We start from the raw sequence: 18,345 nt of genomic DNA on the forward strand, positions 1-18,345 counted from the left end.
CTCGTCAAAACCGCGAGCAATCGTTCTTCCTGTCTGACAATTTGCATGTTCTCATGTAGCTAGCTAAGCAGAATTCACTTAGGTGAGTAATATCTACAACGGGGTCTGACTTGACAGTGCGATGGCTACGCAACTAGCGACCGCAGTCAACATATAATCACAAAATCACAAGTATGAATCATGCCCGAGGAGAACAATATGATGATAATGGATCTTGGGAGACCAATCTGACGCTGGTGCAATTAAATTAGCTTAGCTTAGCATAATTAAAAAAATAATAATAAAAGCACATACAGTAAAGCAAACGCAAGAATAGCGAAGCACAAAAAAAACAAACATGCAAGAAAAGACACGCAAGACGCTTTCCCGCTTCTTTTTTTCTTTTGTGCTTTTATGTGTGCTTCATTTTTCTTACTTTTTGTGAGCTCCGTTTTTTCTTGTGTGCTTCTCTCGAGTCAAGTGTTTTTGTTTCTAGTTTGTGATGACCTTTTTTATTAGTTTAGTTTACTGTCTGTGATTTGCCACCATACGACTGTCCACTGCTGTCTCACTGATGCCCTCTAGTGGCTGCCGCACGAACAGCAACTACTGCAGGCTTTTCTATTTCCCAAGGAGAGTCTGAGGGTCACGTGGAAAAGACATTTTTTTTTTCAGTCCGCTTTTTGTACTCCTTGTAAATCAAGCTGTACTACTACACATGATAAACGAGTTGACCTTTTTATTTTTAATATATACATTCTGTACATTTGCATCCCATCATATAGTACAGCAAGTGGAGACCAGTTTCTCCGTGGTGGTGGTGGTGGTGGTGGAAATTTTATACATAAAATATTTTCACTTTGAGTTCTTCCAGTGAAGGCAAAAAAAAAAATTGGCAGTAAATGTTGGTCACAGCAGTCAAAAGTCACTCGTTTAATTCCCTGGACAAATAGAGGAAAGCTTCGCCCACTTTAAGTATTACTGTCACTAGTACCCTTGAGCAAGGCACTTTTCTGTTCTTTTTCTTCTTTTTTTTTCCAGCAGGCAGGAATTTTTGTTGTTGTTGCTTTTGTATTTTGAATATTAAAACACCTCATTATTATGGCTATGGTGGAAATACATTCGGACGTTTAGAGAGCGACTATCTTTCAAATAGAAATGTGCAAAACGTTGTAAACAAATATGTTGTGTGTGTGTGTGCGCGTGCGTGCGTGTCACAGCCTGGTTGGCTCCTCGTCACTGTCACTGCAGTTACCGCAGCATTCCTGCAGAGGGCGACACAGTAAAACAAGTCAAATAGTTTGACGTGCGTAGTCCCGTAATCCAATCGAAAATTTCGCAGTTGGGATCAAGGTTATTAACAATAAAAAAAAATAATAATATAAAAAAAAAGTAAGGAAAAAATGTACTTTTTTCTCAACAAAAAATAAACTAAAATATTAGAAAAAACATTTGACCACTAATTGAAAAAGACTGCATTTGGAAACAGATTAAAACTAGCCAAATTAAACACAAAAAAACGAAAGTCAAATGGAAAATGATCCAATTGAAAACCGTCCAAGTTTTTCTGAGTCAAGTTTCCCACCTGTCTGCCAAAGAGCCGCTGCAAGAGTCCCTGTTTGGGGGGCGGAGACGGCTGTCCCCTCCAGTCCAGGTCCGGCGGAACCGTACCGTCCGGGTAGAAAACGTTAAGCTCTGCGAAACATTCCGTCTCGATCATCTGCGGGGCAATGACAAACGAAAGCCTTTCCGTTTTTGTTTTGTTTACAAGTCATTTGTTGGAATTGGATTGGCGAGGGTTTTGCAGAACAAGACCTCGTTCTGCCAGGGAATGGAGACGCTGCCCGTGGACACTTTGCTGTAGAAGGACTCGTCTTTGGGCTCCAGTTCCACGCCTTTGACGGTGGAGAACTGCTCGATGTCCAGCACGTCTTTACAGTAGATGGCCTGTGGCTGCCAGCGGGTCAAAACATACAGCACGGTGAACTGGCACATTTCAACAGTTTTTCCAAAAATGTGCACCATTCGATATAGTTTTTCAGCTAAGTACCTCCCTAATCCGCCAAAATTTAAAGAAATACAAGGACTTAATCTAGCGAGAAACTGGCTTGTGTTCCAATTAGTTTGCTCTTAATTTGAAAACAAAGTACTGGCTCTGTCAATCCATTAGCATTCCATAGCTAAGATCTTCATGTACCCCTTTTGTAAACGGCAGATTGGACCAGTGTAAAATATTTTCAATGGAGGTGAGGAAGCGTGTTTTCCTTTTCAAATTAAGAGCAACTTAATTGGAACACGAAGGCACTTGTCAGGGCATTAAAAAGCATTTCATTAGATTAGCCGCTGCAGAAATCCTGTTAAAATGCCTCCCGAGGTGCCAGGACACAAATATACCGCAAACTCTGATCCTTAAACAACGAGCATTTCATAAACTTTGAATTATTATTAATCATTGTGACCACTGACGCAAACCCAAACACAACAAGCGAGTTATGAAAGACTCACATCGGGAATGAAAGGCGCCGGCAACATTCCCGCCTCCAGCCTTTTGAAATTGATGGAGTGGAAGATGGAATGCGCTTTGACCTCTGAGGCCCCGCCTCCCTGGCAGCCCAGTCTGCCTTTGGGTTCTTTAGCCAGCAGCTGGAAAACACAAAAAAAGAACACGTTATTCCGTTCCGGAATCAATCAGAGTAGACAGATGGCAACAGTCCAGTTGAGATTGCGCCTTTTTGTTTTTTCCTCCACTGGAAGCGACATTAAGAAAGATGGAGGGGGAGGAGCCAGCCGCCCACTCACCGCTTTACACAAGGACTTGGCCTCCTCGGAGAACTTTGCCGAGTATTCTTCCTGCACCTCCTTAACCAGCCGCTCCACTTCCTCCCGCTTGATCTTCTTCTTCCTCTGCTGGAAGGGCGACTGGCCCTCGATCATCTCGTACAGCAGGCAGCCCAGAGCCCACCAGTCGGGGCTGAAGGTGTAGCACTCGTTGGTCACCACTTCCGGAGCTGCGGGGGGTGGGGGGGGGCGAGAAAGAGCCTGAGTTGACCTTCCCGGACTCCACGCCGGCCGCCGCCTTCTCCTTACCCATGTATCCGACCGTTCCCACCCGCCCCCGGATGGTCTGGCCCTCGGGTACGTGCACGGCCAAACCCAGGTCCGATATTCTGATGTGTCCTAAAAAATAGAAGCCTTAGATGATGGTGAATCCCTCATTTCTTGATCAAATATCAATCAAGGAAGACACCGAAAGCAGGAGGGCGCCTCGAAAGGTCAGCGAAAGGTCAAATCATTCACAATCGGGAAACAAGGAGCCTCCGAGTTGTCCGACTTACCGTGATCGTCCAGCAGGATGTTTTCAGGTTTCAGGTCCCTGTGTGGCAGAAACGCAAGCGGAGTATAAGCCCCGCCCCCCGCAGAAAGAGGCCGGCCGAGGGCGGGGTTAGTTTTCGGCCCCACCTGTATACGATGTGCTCCCTGTGCAGATCCTCTAGGCCGCAGCAGATCTCGGCCGAGTAGAAGACGGCCCTCTTCTCGTCGAAGCCCGCCTCGCCCATGTGGTAGATGTGGAACTTGAGGTCGCCCCCGTTCATCAGGGTCAGAACCAAACACAGGGTGTCCTTGGTCTCGTAGGCGTATGCTAGACTCACCTGGGAAGGGATAAAATCAAGACAGATTTCCATCGGCGGGGGGAGCCAACGATTTGCTCACAAAGTAACGATTCAGGAAAAACTCCAAAACCCACTTTCCAAAGTTTGAAATGGCACAGCGTAACCTTCTGTTTCCTTTTCTTCCTCGTGAGCATGTAAGCGGAATTTCTTAGCGGCATGTTGAAACAAATGCTATTTGTATCCAACTCAATGACTGCTTTGATGGCTCTAGCACGCATCCCTGAGGTACACCTGGACTATTCTTTTAACTCCTTACTGCGTCCAGCGCCATTGACGTTTTTTGCCACTGCTCGGCAAGTTGTCGCTAATGCTACTTGGTGCTATTTCACATCAATGGAAGTTCCAAGTGGGGCTGAATGAGTTTATGAAAAATATGGCATCGCCATTTTTCTGACAGACATTTGTGACAGGCATTCCATAAGGATTAGGGTTTCACCCCGTAATGTACAGTAACGATTTAGCAATGATTATCTTCATGTTCCATTTGATTTGCTCTTAATTTGAAAATTAAACTATTAATTAAAAGTCCAAAAACGAGCTACATTACATCCTATGAAAATGTTCAAAATAAAGTGTAAATGTATATTTTCAGAGAGGGAACGCTTTGAGTTTTTGCATGGAGGTACTGCATTTGAGGGAACTGAGGAACTCTTTGATCTCAGCAGACGGGTCTTGCAATGAGACCATCTTTGTTAACAGCGTGAGAGCAAAAAAAAAGGAAAAAAAATCATGCGGGCTCACACACACAAACCATGGGAATTTTCGCAGATCGGGCTCACCACAAATCGGCTGTTGACCTTCTCCAAGATCTGCTTCTCGTTGAGCGCCATGGACTCGCCTTTGCGCTTCTTGATCCGCTTCTTCTCCAGTTTCTTGCAGGCGTACATCTTTCCCGTGGCCCGTACCTGACACGCGCACACCTGCAAAAGTGGCGCCACAAAATTCAGCCCCGCTTTTCTCAATTTAGAGTCATTTGTGACCTGACATTTAGTGGATGCCGATCCAGAATGTACCCCACTTCTCTCGCCATAATTCAGATGTGCTCTGTCAGTTGACAGGATTCCAGGTCAGCGTGTACCTCACTTCTCTCGCAAAGACCCGAAAATGAGTCCCCCGCTTCTCTCGCTGCAATTCACCGGATGCCGGTTCAGAGTGTACCCCACTTCTATTGCGAAAAGTCAGTTGTGCATCATGTGATTGACTTGAGCTAGGGTGTAGTCCACTTCTTGCACCAAGAGTCAACGACCAGACATTTTGTGGGTGCCGATTCAAAATGTCCCCCTTTTCTTTCACCGAAATTCAGCTGTGCCTCGCAATTGATTCATCCAGTTGGCTGTAACCCACTTCTCTCGCCAAAAATGGACCAGCCCAGAGTGTAACCCACTTCTCAGATGAAATGTCAGTTGTGCATGTGACTGACTTGGGACAGTTTAGGGTGTACCCCATTTCTCTCACCAAGAGTCACTGTTACCTGACATTCTGTGGGTTCCAATTCAAAATGCACGCTTCTTCTTTCTTCAAAATTCAGCTGTGCCCAGCAATTGATTCGGCCATTTGAATGTATCCCACTTCTCTCTCCAAAAATCAGTCATGCTACATGTGATTAAGCCCAGGATGTACTCCACTTTTCTCAGCAAGTCATGTGTGACCTTTGGATTGCAATCGAGAGTGCATTCCACTTCTCTTGCCAAAATTTAGCTGTGTCCCACTTCTCTCTCCAAAAATCATCCGTGCGTCGCGAATGCCTCTTACCAGTCTCCTATATACCTCACCTCTCAACAAAGGCCACGCAACTTTTCCTAATGAGGGCACATACGCTTCTTTTTATAGAATGTGCGCGCACATGTCAGCAAAGTGAGTTTATTGCGCGCTTATAAATAGCCGGCCACGAGCTAAGAAGATGGGCTTTTTGGCGGAAACGCGCAATAATATGTTCATTGTAGCTTTTTCTCATGACCCTGCGCTCCTCCATAAAAGACACCACAAACAGATAACCCATTGAAAGGTCAAACACGCTCAAAGGCAAGAGCGATGCCTGCCACATATGCTAAAGCGTACGGCGCCATTTTTCGGGTCCACTTTTGCAAAGTGCAAGCTGGTGGATGAATGGAGACTTTTGATCGATGTAAACACGAGATTTAGGAGATTTATTGTCATATGTATGTGAAATTCTTATGCTGTTTCACTTCCCTGAGCCGCAGACTACATTCCAAGGCATTATAATTGGAGCGAGTGTGACGTCATTCTCGGTGGAGAGCAAATGGCAAAATGGCCGCCCCATCAGGTGGATCAAAACGGCTGGATTTTGCTGCTTCATTCATATTCGGCAATATTTATCAGAACGCCGCGTTTTGACTCGTGGGGCAGCATAGAACATACTATTGTCCAAAAATGGTTGACTTTTAAGTTTCTCAATGATCCTTTTGTAGTTCTGATTATACAATTGAAACTTCAAAACAATCCATTTGATTTTTCATTTTAGTTTAATCAATGCCTTCATTTGTTTTTGTATATGAGGATATTGCTTCAACATTATAATGTGATATTTATACAATTGAATTTGAAACTAGTATGACACTGCATGTATAGATTTTAAAGTTTGTTGTCGTTTTAGCCAGTGGGGCAAATGACTTACCTCTCCAAAACCGCCTTTCCCCAAAACTCTGTACTGCCTGAATGTATTCTTTGTCACTGGTTGCCTGGAAAACATACACAAACAAACAAACGCGGATCAAGTCACACTGTCTGCTAAACAGTATGTATATTGTTTGAAAATCATTCATATACATTTTAAATCGGTCCGTCAAAACCACAACAATAAGTAAACAATAAATAAACATCTTTATTTGTAGTTAATCAATCTTTCTTTCGTAATGGGATTCCACATCAGCGTTCGTGGGTGCATTATTCAAAGGGAAGTGTTTTTCCATATCAACTGCAGTGCTTGCTTTAGCCAGCAGAGGTCACTAACTGTCGCAGAAGCTTCCTAAAATGACACCATTTTCTGATAAATTAGCCCTAAATAGCCACAATTGGACTGCAAAAGCTTCATTTGAGCATCACTAAAAATGTGCATGCATTATCCTTAAGATTAAAGCCCGATGAGCTATTGAAAGCTTCAGTTTGGCGTTCAGTTCGGCCATTTTTTTCCTGCTTTACTTGTGCGTGGCGCGATTGGCGTGACGTCGTCTCAATTTGCATATTCACCTCGAATCCAAAAAAGAGATTCATGCAAAAACGTGAAAACGTGTCCAGGTTTTCAATTCTTGAACTGGCCACAATATCGAGTTGTGTTCGTATGAAAACAATTCCAACAACACAGTCGTACTCATACAAATTGTTAAACACGGATACGTCTTTTTGACATCCATCTCAAACAATGACTTGTCAACCCAAGTGGCATTAGCCCGCAGCTAAAACGAGCAACGCAACCGTGCGACTTACTGCAGGCTACAAGCGGAGTCACTTTTAGTTTCGTGATGACTTCTGCAAGAACATTAAATATGACATCACTACCTCTCCAGCCACTTCCACTGGAGGAACCTGTTGAAGTACATGCTGTCCAGGTAGTCGGCGAAAGGTGCCATGCTCAGGAAGTCGTGGATCAATCTGGAGGAAGACAGCTTTTATTAGAGATTTTATATATGTGTGTGTATAAAATCTCAGTAGTTGTCCCAGTTGCGCTCATACTTGGTTGAGTCCTTGAAGAGCTCCTTGCAGGCGTCCTGTTGCAGACGCTGAGTACAGCGGGCCACGATGTTCTCATCCACCTCCGGCACGTGGTCCTCCGACTGAAGTCAATATTCAAGCAAACACCCAAAAGCATTCATTATTTGAGGGTCCAATTTTTTTCTTCTCGGACGACAACCGAACAATCGTGCTTCTGAGTTTTTTTTAATTTGGTCTTCACGAATGGAGTCGTATAATGTGACATTTAGCTCCAGCGAGCATAAAGAGCAAGCGGCGAGGGCTTCGGTTATGAAAGAGTTTTTTTGTAAAACAAGCTGGTTAGTTCAAAAACAGGAACATTTGTATTGTCACGGAATTTCTTCCAGCAGCGGCGCAAACGCTGATGCAAATTCTATGGCGAACCGTTCCAGCACGTGGATGAATCCCGATGAGAGAAGCAAAACTTTTAAGATGATTTTGAAGGCGGACCTTGGGATTGAAGAAGACTTCGATGAGTTCTTGACCGCATTCCTTCCTCTTCTCGTCTGGGGCCACCTGGTACTCCGCCTGCAGACATTGCACGTTCACATAATGTTAATGGGAGGACGAAAAAAAAAAAACATGACGCTTGATATTCGTAAGTTTAAACTACATATTTGGATGTAGGGTATTATTTTTGTTCATTTTGTATATTCATCTTTTATACAGTATGCAACACTTAATGATTAAGGATAATTTAGAAATGTCATTAAAAGAAAATGAAGGAAATAAGGCCAGCAGAAGAAATTATAAAAAAACTTTTTTTTGTGGAGGGTAGCTAACACCTTGACAAGAGTTTACCGAATATTAAGCCAATTGAGAACTGTAGTGATAACTGTGACCACCGGATGGCAGTGTTGCCGTACATGCTATACAGATATTACGTACCATTTTCTCGTTACGAAAAATTCAGCTTACGAAATGTCTCGGCGGAAAATTGTGTAAATTTTTGAATGGCACATTTATTGAATTATAGTGCGCCTTATAATGCGTAAAATGCGGCTAGCACATATAGATAAATGCATTGTAAAGATACTGTGTGTTACATGCTTTTGGGTTTGTGTTGTCGTTGTTAGGTGAAGTCTCGAGAATAAAATAATCTGCTGCTGCTGCGTGCTTTTAAATGAATTCATTTTTAAAACATCATTTAAAAAAGTCTTTTCATTGCTTTCTGTATTCCGAATTGTTTATAGCAAAGGTCCAGAAAAAACAACCAACAATTTTGATCCAAATACCCGATGATTCGACATGATGTTGTGGAGTCTTACCACAGCATCCAGAAACTTGACGCAGCGTCTCAACTCGGGTCGGGTGTCGCAAAACTGACGGAAAAGCAAGCGTCCGATGGGCTGCCGATCGCACAGGCTGTTGTAGTCTTTTTCTGTTGGGCGATTAACAAAAAAAGAAGCGCCAGGTCACCGTTTCAATTCTTGGGGAAGATTGCAAGAAAACGTTTGGCAAATTGCACCATGGGAAACATTTCCGGAAAACACCGAGCGATTATCGAATAAATTCTGCCTTTTGTCACTAAGTGCATACATGTCAAACATCACGTGCATCGCTATCGCATTCTGTGATGGAGGCCGTCTTGTATTGCAACTGGCGTATGGACTGTAGCAGTTTGTCATCCAAAGTAAACATTTTAACCCTTTCAGTACCGTTTTTTTTCCCCTGTGAAAAAAATCAAACTTACGGCATTTATGACTTGTTCATAAGTCCGAAATTAGTTTTCAAAATTTCCACTTCCAAAGATTCTTACAGACTTTGGGATTTTTTGTCCAATTGGTATTTTAGAGTACCGTATTTTCCGCACTATAAGGCGCACCCAAAAGCCTTTTTTAAAGCTGATGGTGCGCCTTATAATCAGATGCGCCTTATATATGGATCAGTATTGAGATTGAGATTCGTAGATGGGGAATGAACCGATAAAGTAAACTTTACCTGTTTCTTTTGTGTGTTTACAGTTGAACAAGCTTGGTCATATTGACATTGAGTTATTATGCTATTGAGAGTTGATATCTGAGTTATTATTGTTATTACTTTGAGTATTACTATATTGTGATTGAAAAATTATGTCATTAATTGAGGGTGCGTCTTATAACCCGGTGCGCCTTATATATGGAAAAAGTTTTAAAATATGTCATTAGTTGAGGGTGCGCCTTATAATGCGGTGCGCCTTATAGTGCGGAAAATACGGTAATAATAATAATCATAAACATGCCAGAGAAGTAAAAATGATCACCAAACGCCTACGACACATAGTAATCAGCGTAATCTATAGTAACACACATATATAGCACATATTATCAATATATTCCCGCATTACTCGATGGCTAATTCACAACGCAACCTAGCTTGTTGACAGTGGGCCCAGCAATGGAAAAGTTGCTAGTATCCACGAAAATGTGTAGGTGGGTGTGTCACCAACCGCTGGGATTCAATTTCATCTTATTGCTACCATTCCGCTACCCGCTGCCATTTTTTTCAAAAGCGAAAAGGGTTAAAAAGTGAAAGGGTAAAAAAACAAGCGGTTTGTTTTTCAGTATTGCTATTAAATATTTGATCCCCCTTTGTCTTCCTCCTGAGTTTAAACCCGACTGAAGTTGTGCAATTTTCGTGATGTCATTTGATCTTAAAAAAACAAAAAAAAACAGCAGCAGCCAAACAAGGAAGTAGACGGTTTCCTGCCCGTGTCTTTCTCAAGCGTGTGTAATCTACGGCTTTCGTAATAACAGACACACCGACGAGTACCTCGACACGCACGTTGGGGATTTTGGGTGTGCGGGCGGGGGGGGGGGTTCGGATTCTACGCGGCAAGAGTTCTTGTGCTCTCAAAGTACTTCCTTCCTGCCTTTGCCTCGCGAGTCATGGGGTGGCCATTTGACTCATTCAAATTGAAAGGCCATTTGCATGGCAGCCTTGAGCAGAGTCGGCCATGTTTGTTCCGCAGCAAACTGACACCTTGCTGTTTCAAAGAGACAAATGACCGTATTTTACGTACTATGAGGAGCACCGGAAAGCCTCCAATTTTTCATAAGATGACAGTGCGCCTTATACAGTGCATAAATCACCAGTTTTCACCAGTTTTGGGGGACAAAAAAAAAGCCATGTAAAATCTTTGCGTTTCAGTTATAAATGTATTTTTAGCAAGTAAAATTTTTGTAACACACAGTTTGGAATTTTGATATACAGTTTGTATGGGGACAAGTCATAAAAAACATTGTTTTTTTCTAAAAGAAAGTATACTTTTATCAAATAAATCCAGAAACGGTTTTTAAATCAACAAAAAATATCATTGAGGGTTTTTGGTAGCAATTTGATTCAAAATATAAGTTCAATATTTAATTGAGTTCTAATTATTCTTTCAAACTCTTGATTCGTCTTAATTAATCCAAGCAATATTTGAAGGTAATTGAGATATTTTTTTCCCCCATTCTTCAGATGCTACTTTCCACAAATCATCTTTATTCTTAAATATTCATGTTTTTTTTTTTTTTGAACAGATCTCTTCTGTAATTCCAAAACGGGACACTTTGTGTTTGATATTTTTCTGTGGAGAAATATTTGTTTATAATCATTTATTTTTGACAGCAGGTCTTTATGTTGATTATTTTTTGTGGAAAATTATTAATAATTATTTCATTTTGACAACATATTTCTTCTATGATCCAAACGAGGACACTTTAGGTTGTTTATTTTTTTTTGGATTAATACAAATGAAGTTTCAAAGGTTCTAAAGATTCATAAATCAGACAGTGATGGCATAGTTTAAGTGTTTTTATTTATTTATGTATCTTTTTAAAGCTAAAAGCTTTGCTGTGGTTAAGGGGTACTAGTTTGCCGTTTCCAAACTTTTGACTGGCATCTTTCATTGCATGATTCATCTGTGTTTTTGATTATTGCTCAACAATTCAACAGCAATATCCAGTTTTTTTGAAAATGATCAAATTTGTGTACAGTACTTGAATAATTACGTTCTATCATCAGTGGCATAAAAAAAAAGCAACCACAAAGATACTTTCATTTTTCATGATCGCTTCAGGGAAACTTATCTTTAATTAAAAATTAAAAAAACAAGGGCACCGGAATAAAATTCTAAAACGCCAAATTAAAAGGAAATATCAAAGAGTTGAGTCCGTTCCATATGTCAATGAGGAAATGTATGAATATTGCCATTGTGATTTTCCAGTATACGTCATGTGACAAAAAACGTACCAGTGGACTGCCGCAGCTCTTCGCACAAACTTATATGTGGGAACTGCAGCATCTGCTTCCACTTCTTGCTCTTTCCTTTCCGGTTTCCACCGCCTCCTGCAAACAATAACGCAAGACGATATGAATTAATCATCTCAAATGCTGCCGATAATGTAGTTGTTATGAGCGCTTGCGCGCAATGATTAAAAAACAAAAAAACAAGCACTTATTATCTACGCTTTCACTAGTGATTACCGTATTTTCCGCACTATGAGGCACACCCAAAAGCCTTCAATTTACCCAAAAGCGGTCTTATAGTTTTAAAGTCTTATAGTGCTGAAAATATGGTACATTTTATTGATAAATCCATTGTAAACATAAGGAGGGTTTTTTTTTCCCATTCTTCCATTGATCAGCTTTATTCTTAATTTGTGATTGTGCAATAAAGTTTGACAAACTTATCTTATTTTTTATGTTGCCGGTCCCTTTAGCGCAGCTCCATCTAGTGGATGCATAACGCAACCCCAGCCACGACTGTAGCTTCTATTCTATGCGCCTTATAATGCGATTCGCCTTAATATATGAAAGCACTTTTGAAATAGGCCATTTATTGAAGGTGTGCCTTTTAGTGTGAAATCCAACGTATCCATCTTGCGCTGTGCATTCAGCAAAATAAACTCAAATTTCACATTTGAGAATGGAGACAAATTTCAGACTATATACTTAGTGCGCAATTTTCTGTGAGCTTTTCTGATGTCAAACATGCGCTTTGACTCATTCACAAGAATCACGGTATGGAAAAACTGTGCTAAATGCTAACAGGCTAATGTATTCACTCTGCTACGCATGAACAACTACGACTAATTGGGGACCTTCTCTGCCTCGTTTTAATAACGCTGCAAATCTTCTGTTAGAGCTCTGTGCTGCCCAGCATGCTGTGGCAAAACATGGTACTGCACTCTAAATTTGATCAATACTTTAAAAAATGGATCACTGGACAGAATCCGAGAGCTAGCGTAGGCGCTAACTGCGATATCGTGGTTGAACTCTTTGCCTCACAGTGGTTTTAGCACATGAAAAAAAATCTGTGCTAAATGTCAACAGGCTAATGTATTCACTCTGCTACGCATGAACAACTACTACTGATTGGGGACCTTCTCTGCCTCGTTTTAATAACGCTGCAAATCTTCCGGTAGAGCTCAGTGCTGCCCAGCATGCTGTGGCAAAACATGGTACTGCACTCTAAATTTGATCAATACTTTAAAAAATGGATCACTGGACAGAATCCGAGAGCTAGCGTAGGCGCTAACTGCGATATAGTGGTTGAACTCTTTGCCTCACAGTGGTTTTAGCACATGAAATCCAAGGATGCTATTTGTGCCTGAGGGATTGAAGATGTACATAACAGAGAGCACTGTCCTCTCAATGCAAACAAGATGCCTGCCACATGAAAGAGACAAGTTGGCCATACAGTCGCACACAAAAGAGAGGTTGTTGCTTTCATCAAGATGAAAAACAGCGTGGGAAGAATATCGAGCAAAAATATCCAACGAAGACCGACCGAGGATGAACTAGTGAACGGCAAGTCACTTGAAAGCGTGTCACGGTATCCTGTGACGGGCCCAAAACAGCTAGAGTGGAGGAGGCGCTTCCTGTTTTGTTTGGCAGGCTTTTAACAACATGTCGCCTCGTAAATTTGACTGACAATCAGCGCCTAGCTCGACGCACCAAATTGCTGCTTTTGGGGCTGGAAATCAGTGATTTATTCGGCAAATTAGGCTCAGCCGGTGTCAGTCCTACGAGCTAAACAAGACTATGCAGATCTCCTTGGACCGAGGCCAGTTTTTTATTCTTTATTTTAACTTATTTCTCAGTGAACAAGTCCAGTTGTTTTTTCTCATTTTCTACCCCCATATTGGGTGGGGCGGCTTATATATTTGTGTTTAACAAATAACAACAAATAATTTATGTTAACATTCTTTTCCATGGGACCAAAACACAACAGGATTCAGGAGACACTGGACATCAGAAAATGAACAAGCGTCCGCAGAAATCTCCTCAGGGACTCTGCTCAAAGGAAAAACAAAACCAAAAAAGCAGCATAATGCAATCTTTTGTTGCCGAAGTTGATTGAACTCGTCGGAACGGCGCCTGCGCCGCTAATAGGAAGCATCTTACTCCGACTAATGTTGGCTCTTGGCCATTTACATATTTACAGTGCACAAATGCGGCTCAGCTTACACCAGGGATTGTTTGTCCTAGTCGAGGAGTCTTCTTTTGGTTTTCAACAGTCATCTGCGATATCTTAGATATGTTCTGCTACGCGGCTTTTTTATTGTCAGCGGGTGAACACTAATTTACAGATGCGGGGAATTTACATTTTTTTGCTGATCTGGCATCCGTCGGAGCCACACCCCCTTTCCGTCATCATCGGTCCATCATTTTTTTCAAGCCAGACAAAATTGTAATCATCAGTCCCAACCTTCTGCTACCACTAGAGGGCGAAATTTGACTTTTTTTTTTTTTTCCTGGTCCATCATTCGTCAGGCGCTGGTCTACTTCTGTTTGCACTCATACTAATTCTTCTTTCTGTTTTTGTACTTACACGTAAAGTTAACACCATGTCTGCGGTTCTGCAGTTAGACTGCAATTGAAACACAACACAGTAAAAAAAATGTAACATAGGCACTAGTATTGTTGAGTTCTTGAAGAGGAAATGTGGGTATACTGTATTTAGGTGATGACACTATATGATAAAATTCTTGTTTTGTGTAATCTGCAAGATAAACACAGATCTACCTTCAAAAAAGTGTGTGCCATCACATGACCTTCATGGTCTGTTTGATTGGTGGTATGCAGTGTTGGGTAAGTTACTTCAAAGCTGTAATACATTATTTATGACTTATTATTGTCATTTCAAGTAATTTGTTACATTACATTGTTACTGTATTTGAAATGTAAAGTAGTAAATTACACTACCATTACATTACTTTTATTTTACTCTTGCCAACATAATTGGAAATAAGGATTTGCCATTCTAAACATATCTCATTAATCTCACTATACAAGGTTGCCTTTAGCCTAAACACAGTACAAATCATTTAATCTGTATTATATCGTAAACGTTTAATGACATTACAAGATGCTAAATTTTTTTTTTTGTATTTTAGCACTCATCTCTGCTTTTTTTTTTTGGGGGGGGGATAAACCCCCTTTATGTTCGAAACTTTTTAAAAATGTGATAATAGCAAAAGTAACCGCTGTATGTTTATATACAGTATTTATGAACTTGAAATAGGAATATTTATGTCATTATTAGAATATGACTTTTGAAGGCTTTTGCATTATGGGAGTCCAGGCTTAGCCAATCATCGAAGTCATTGAAAAGCTCGCATAAGTTGGCTGCTAGCGCCACCTGGTGATTTTGGGGCGTCCACACAAAAAAATCTATTGCACCCCGTCTGCGAGTTGTCGTTGAAATGATTCATGCAAAAATCGGGGGAATGCATAATAAAACATTGGGTGTGCAATATTTCCAAAATTGACAATATTTCCACATTTGAATGGCAGTAAATGAGCCTGACATGGATACATTTGCCATCTGTAGGGTGAACCTTTCGCCCCCCCCCCAATGTGTTTTTTTTTTTTCTATGCTTTTTTTTTTTTTCCACATCAAAAACAGCAAAAAGTTTGAGTTGAGTCAAAATTTCCCTTAGTGGTTATAAATGCATAGTAATGCCCATTGTGTTACTCTAAAATTTTACTATTTTTTGCAAAAAGTAATCCATTACAGTAAATTACGTTACTTTTGTAAAGCATTACTCCCGTGTTATGGATTCAAACTCGTCTAGTGCTCACTAACCCTCTTTACTAACATTGTTTATTGATAAATGTCAATTTATTGCTTGGGAGAAAAACCTTTAAGAAATAAAGAAATAATTGAAATCATAAAAGCAAGCTAATTTTTTTTTGGGGGGGGGTGAAACATTCTATGAATGCACTGAGTTGCCTGTTAGGTTTGGAAATGAAGGATTTTGAATAAATTCTCAAACAGCTTTCCTTTCAAAATCATGGCGTCGGCGTGACACAAAAGAATGAAGTGTGACATTGCGCGTCTACCCACAAAGTACAATTTGCTCACTCTCAACATCCTGTTTCGCAAAGCAACGGTACGATGCTGCAACATCAACCAGGAGAAACGCGATAACTCGCGACACTGTTTCAAAGGCAACCCGGGCCGTTCCAGGAAACACCACATTTCTTTGCCGAATCAATAAAGAAATGCTAAATGGTCAGCTTGTGCACACTATAAATTTGTTGTGTAGCGGATGCGTGAGAGGAAACTCCAAATTGCTTCGTTTTCGAGTTGAGCTCTGCACAGGAGCGCTTTTACTGACAGTTGGAAGAGATTAGCTTACTAATAAGTCATTCAATAACTGTATTTCTCTGCCAAATCAATCACCAGACTCTCAATAGTCAGATCCTACACTCAACGGCTTTATAACAGATCAATTCAAACGACACTATAATTGTATATGAAATCAATAACTGGGTGTGTCATCCTTCTGGGCAAATAACAGGTCTCCTATTTAAGATAATATAGGAGTTGGGTTATACTGGTGACAGGAGGGTGACAAGAAACTTAAAATTGCTGTTTTCAAATACAATTCCGCTCTTCAGCAATGATATTGATGGGATTACGCAAAGAACACACAGTGATGTGGACTTTATAACTATATTTTTAAGCCGCATCAATAACTAGGTAGTAAATAGTATGGCTGTTACTTACATTTAATGTGTAAGAGCCGTATATGTTAAGAAGGAGACATCAAACTTGAAATTGGTCGTTTTTTAAACGGAGTTGTGTCCCAGAGCAATCTTATAAACAATTGGAGAACATGCGCTTTAATAATGATCAGAAGCTTGGGCAACACTAGATTTATATGCCGAAATACTCACTACGTATTAAATTATCAGACAGTAAATTGTGGCTGTTTAGAGTAGGCGTATTTGTTAGGGAGACAAGGGCAACATTTAAACGACTCCGTATTCCAACGGACTTCTGCTCGTAAAAAGAAGAATTACAAGTCCAATAAACGAGTTGGACACGGAATCACTGCCCAAGCTTGGTTCTTTACACACTATACCCCCCATACTGACGATCGGAGCTGTCAATGGACCATCTCCATCCTCACCTTCCCGTGCTTTCAGGAGCACCGTGTTGGCCACGATATTCTCCAGCTCCATGTTGGCTCCGTGTTGAATTTGGCAGCCGCGACGCAGGGGTCGAGCTCCGCAACGCCCAACCACCAACCACTTCTGGACGGATTCGAGCTTCCTTAGAACGCAAACCGTCTACCACGTCCCCTCATCGGCCGACCCGAGGGCGAAGATTGTGCCCTCAGTCGCTGCTTTCCCACCTCGGTCCTGTCCGCTGACATCCGCACTTGTGCGCCCACCTCCTCCCACTTTCGTGCGTTTCAAAATAAAAGTTAATCGCAAGGTTGCTTTAGGACTTCGCTCGCCCCCTGAAAATAAAATAAAATAATATAGAAATCTTATTTTTCTGACGGCTTTTCCCTTCAGGGGTCGCCAAAGCGAATCAATTGTCTCCTACGTCCTCTTTCTCACTCCAATTACCGTCATATCACTACATATATGGACATCCTCTTTGGTCTTCCTTTTGGCGTCCTGCTTGGCAATTTAAAATTCGCCATCGTTCTACCTATATATCCGCTAGCTCTAATTTTTTCAAAATAAAACTTCTAGAAATCTGCAGTTGACTGACATTATCAATTATATTTTGCCAATTATATTTTTGTTTATACTCCCTGACAATGGGAACACCATTGCCACCTACTGTAGCGGATGTACAATTGCAATTTATTCCATCCATCCATCCATCCATCAAGCAGTAGGGGTGGTACAGCCTGAACTGGTTGCCAGCAGCTAACAATCAAATTGTCAAACGTCCGACTTATCGCCCGAGGCCGAATATGAGAACAATCATACGCTCCTCTCGGCTTTTTCTGCATGTGTCTGTCAGAGTGGATGAAGCGCTTCCAAACCCAGGAATCAATAGATCACGACTCTGGGGCAGATGCTCTTTGCGGCGGGGGATCAATGAACGCATCACAGCGTTTTTTTTTAAAGGTGCATTAGGAAACACTTTTTACTGTCTACTGCCCCGGCACAAGGCATGACGGCAGCGGCTTGTCAGGTTGATAGAGTTATTGATCTGGTCTTCACTCCAAACTTATAATGCAGTATTGAGTGCTTTGTTGTCAATGACACAGCAGCATGCCATTGGCTTCAAAGGCCGCACGAGCAAATGGAGAACACAACCATTGAGCGTTTATAGTGGTCTTCCTTATGTAGTAAAGCTAATGACAATGTCTCAGTGATGCTGAAGCTTGGTTCAAAATTGTTTTAGATCACATTCCTGATGATTTTATTATTTTTCATTTACTCTCCCTGACACGTACTTCTGTTCTCTAGTGGATAATTCATTATAGGTGTCAATACTGTACTAGAATAGTAAACACATTTATAATTAAATACGTTTTTATGGTGTGTGTGTTTCTGAAAATGTAGTTTCTGAAAATTAATAATTGAAAAAAGAAAGCATCAGGCCCACGTGACCAAAACAAAACAAACCCTCATCCTTTGTGCAAGAAAAAAGGCCAAAGAGCATTGTTATGTATATTAGATTTATAATACACCCTATAAAATTCATTTTGTAATTTGGGTTTTGAATTTTGCAAAAGAAAGACACGTACATCATCTGTCGTCA

General features: G+C 41.1%; 1 protein-coding gene across 1 annotated transcript; it reads right to left on the reverse strand.

Moving 5' to 3' along the window:
• Positions 1–703: 703 nt before the first annotated feature.
• Positions 704–17,022, reverse strand: grk6 (G protein-coupled receptor kinase 6). The gene is made up of 16 exons (XM_088441022.1): positions 16,748–17,022; positions 11,574–11,669; positions 8,627–8,739; positions 7,809–7,886; positions 7,341–7,441; positions 7,167–7,259; positions 6,286–6,349; positions 4,430–4,570; positions 3,439–3,629; positions 3,315–3,352; positions 3,067–3,156; positions 2,779–2,987; positions 2,485–2,622; positions 1,795–1,932; positions 1,565–1,699; positions 704–1,244 (listed from the first exon to the last, which is right to left on the reverse strand). Exons 1-16 carry the CDS (start codon positions 16,797–16,799, stop codon positions 1,194–1,196), a joined length of 1,728 nt encoding a protein of 575 aa, XP_088297148.1. The 5' UTR covers positions 16,800–17,022; the 3' UTR covers positions 704–1,193.
• Between the last annotated feature and the right edge of the window lie 1,323 nt (positions 17,023–18,345).

The sequence above is a fragment of the Hippichthys cyanospilos genome, chromosome 18 (assembly GCF_059441005.1).
Source record: "Hippichthys cyanospilos isolate Australia breed blue-spotted pipefish chromosome 18, RoL_Hcya_1.0, whole genome shotgun sequence".
In the NCBI taxonomy this organism is placed as follows: domain Eukaryota; kingdom Metazoa; phylum Chordata; class Actinopteri; order Syngnathiformes; family Syngnathidae; genus Hippichthys; species Hippichthys cyanospilos.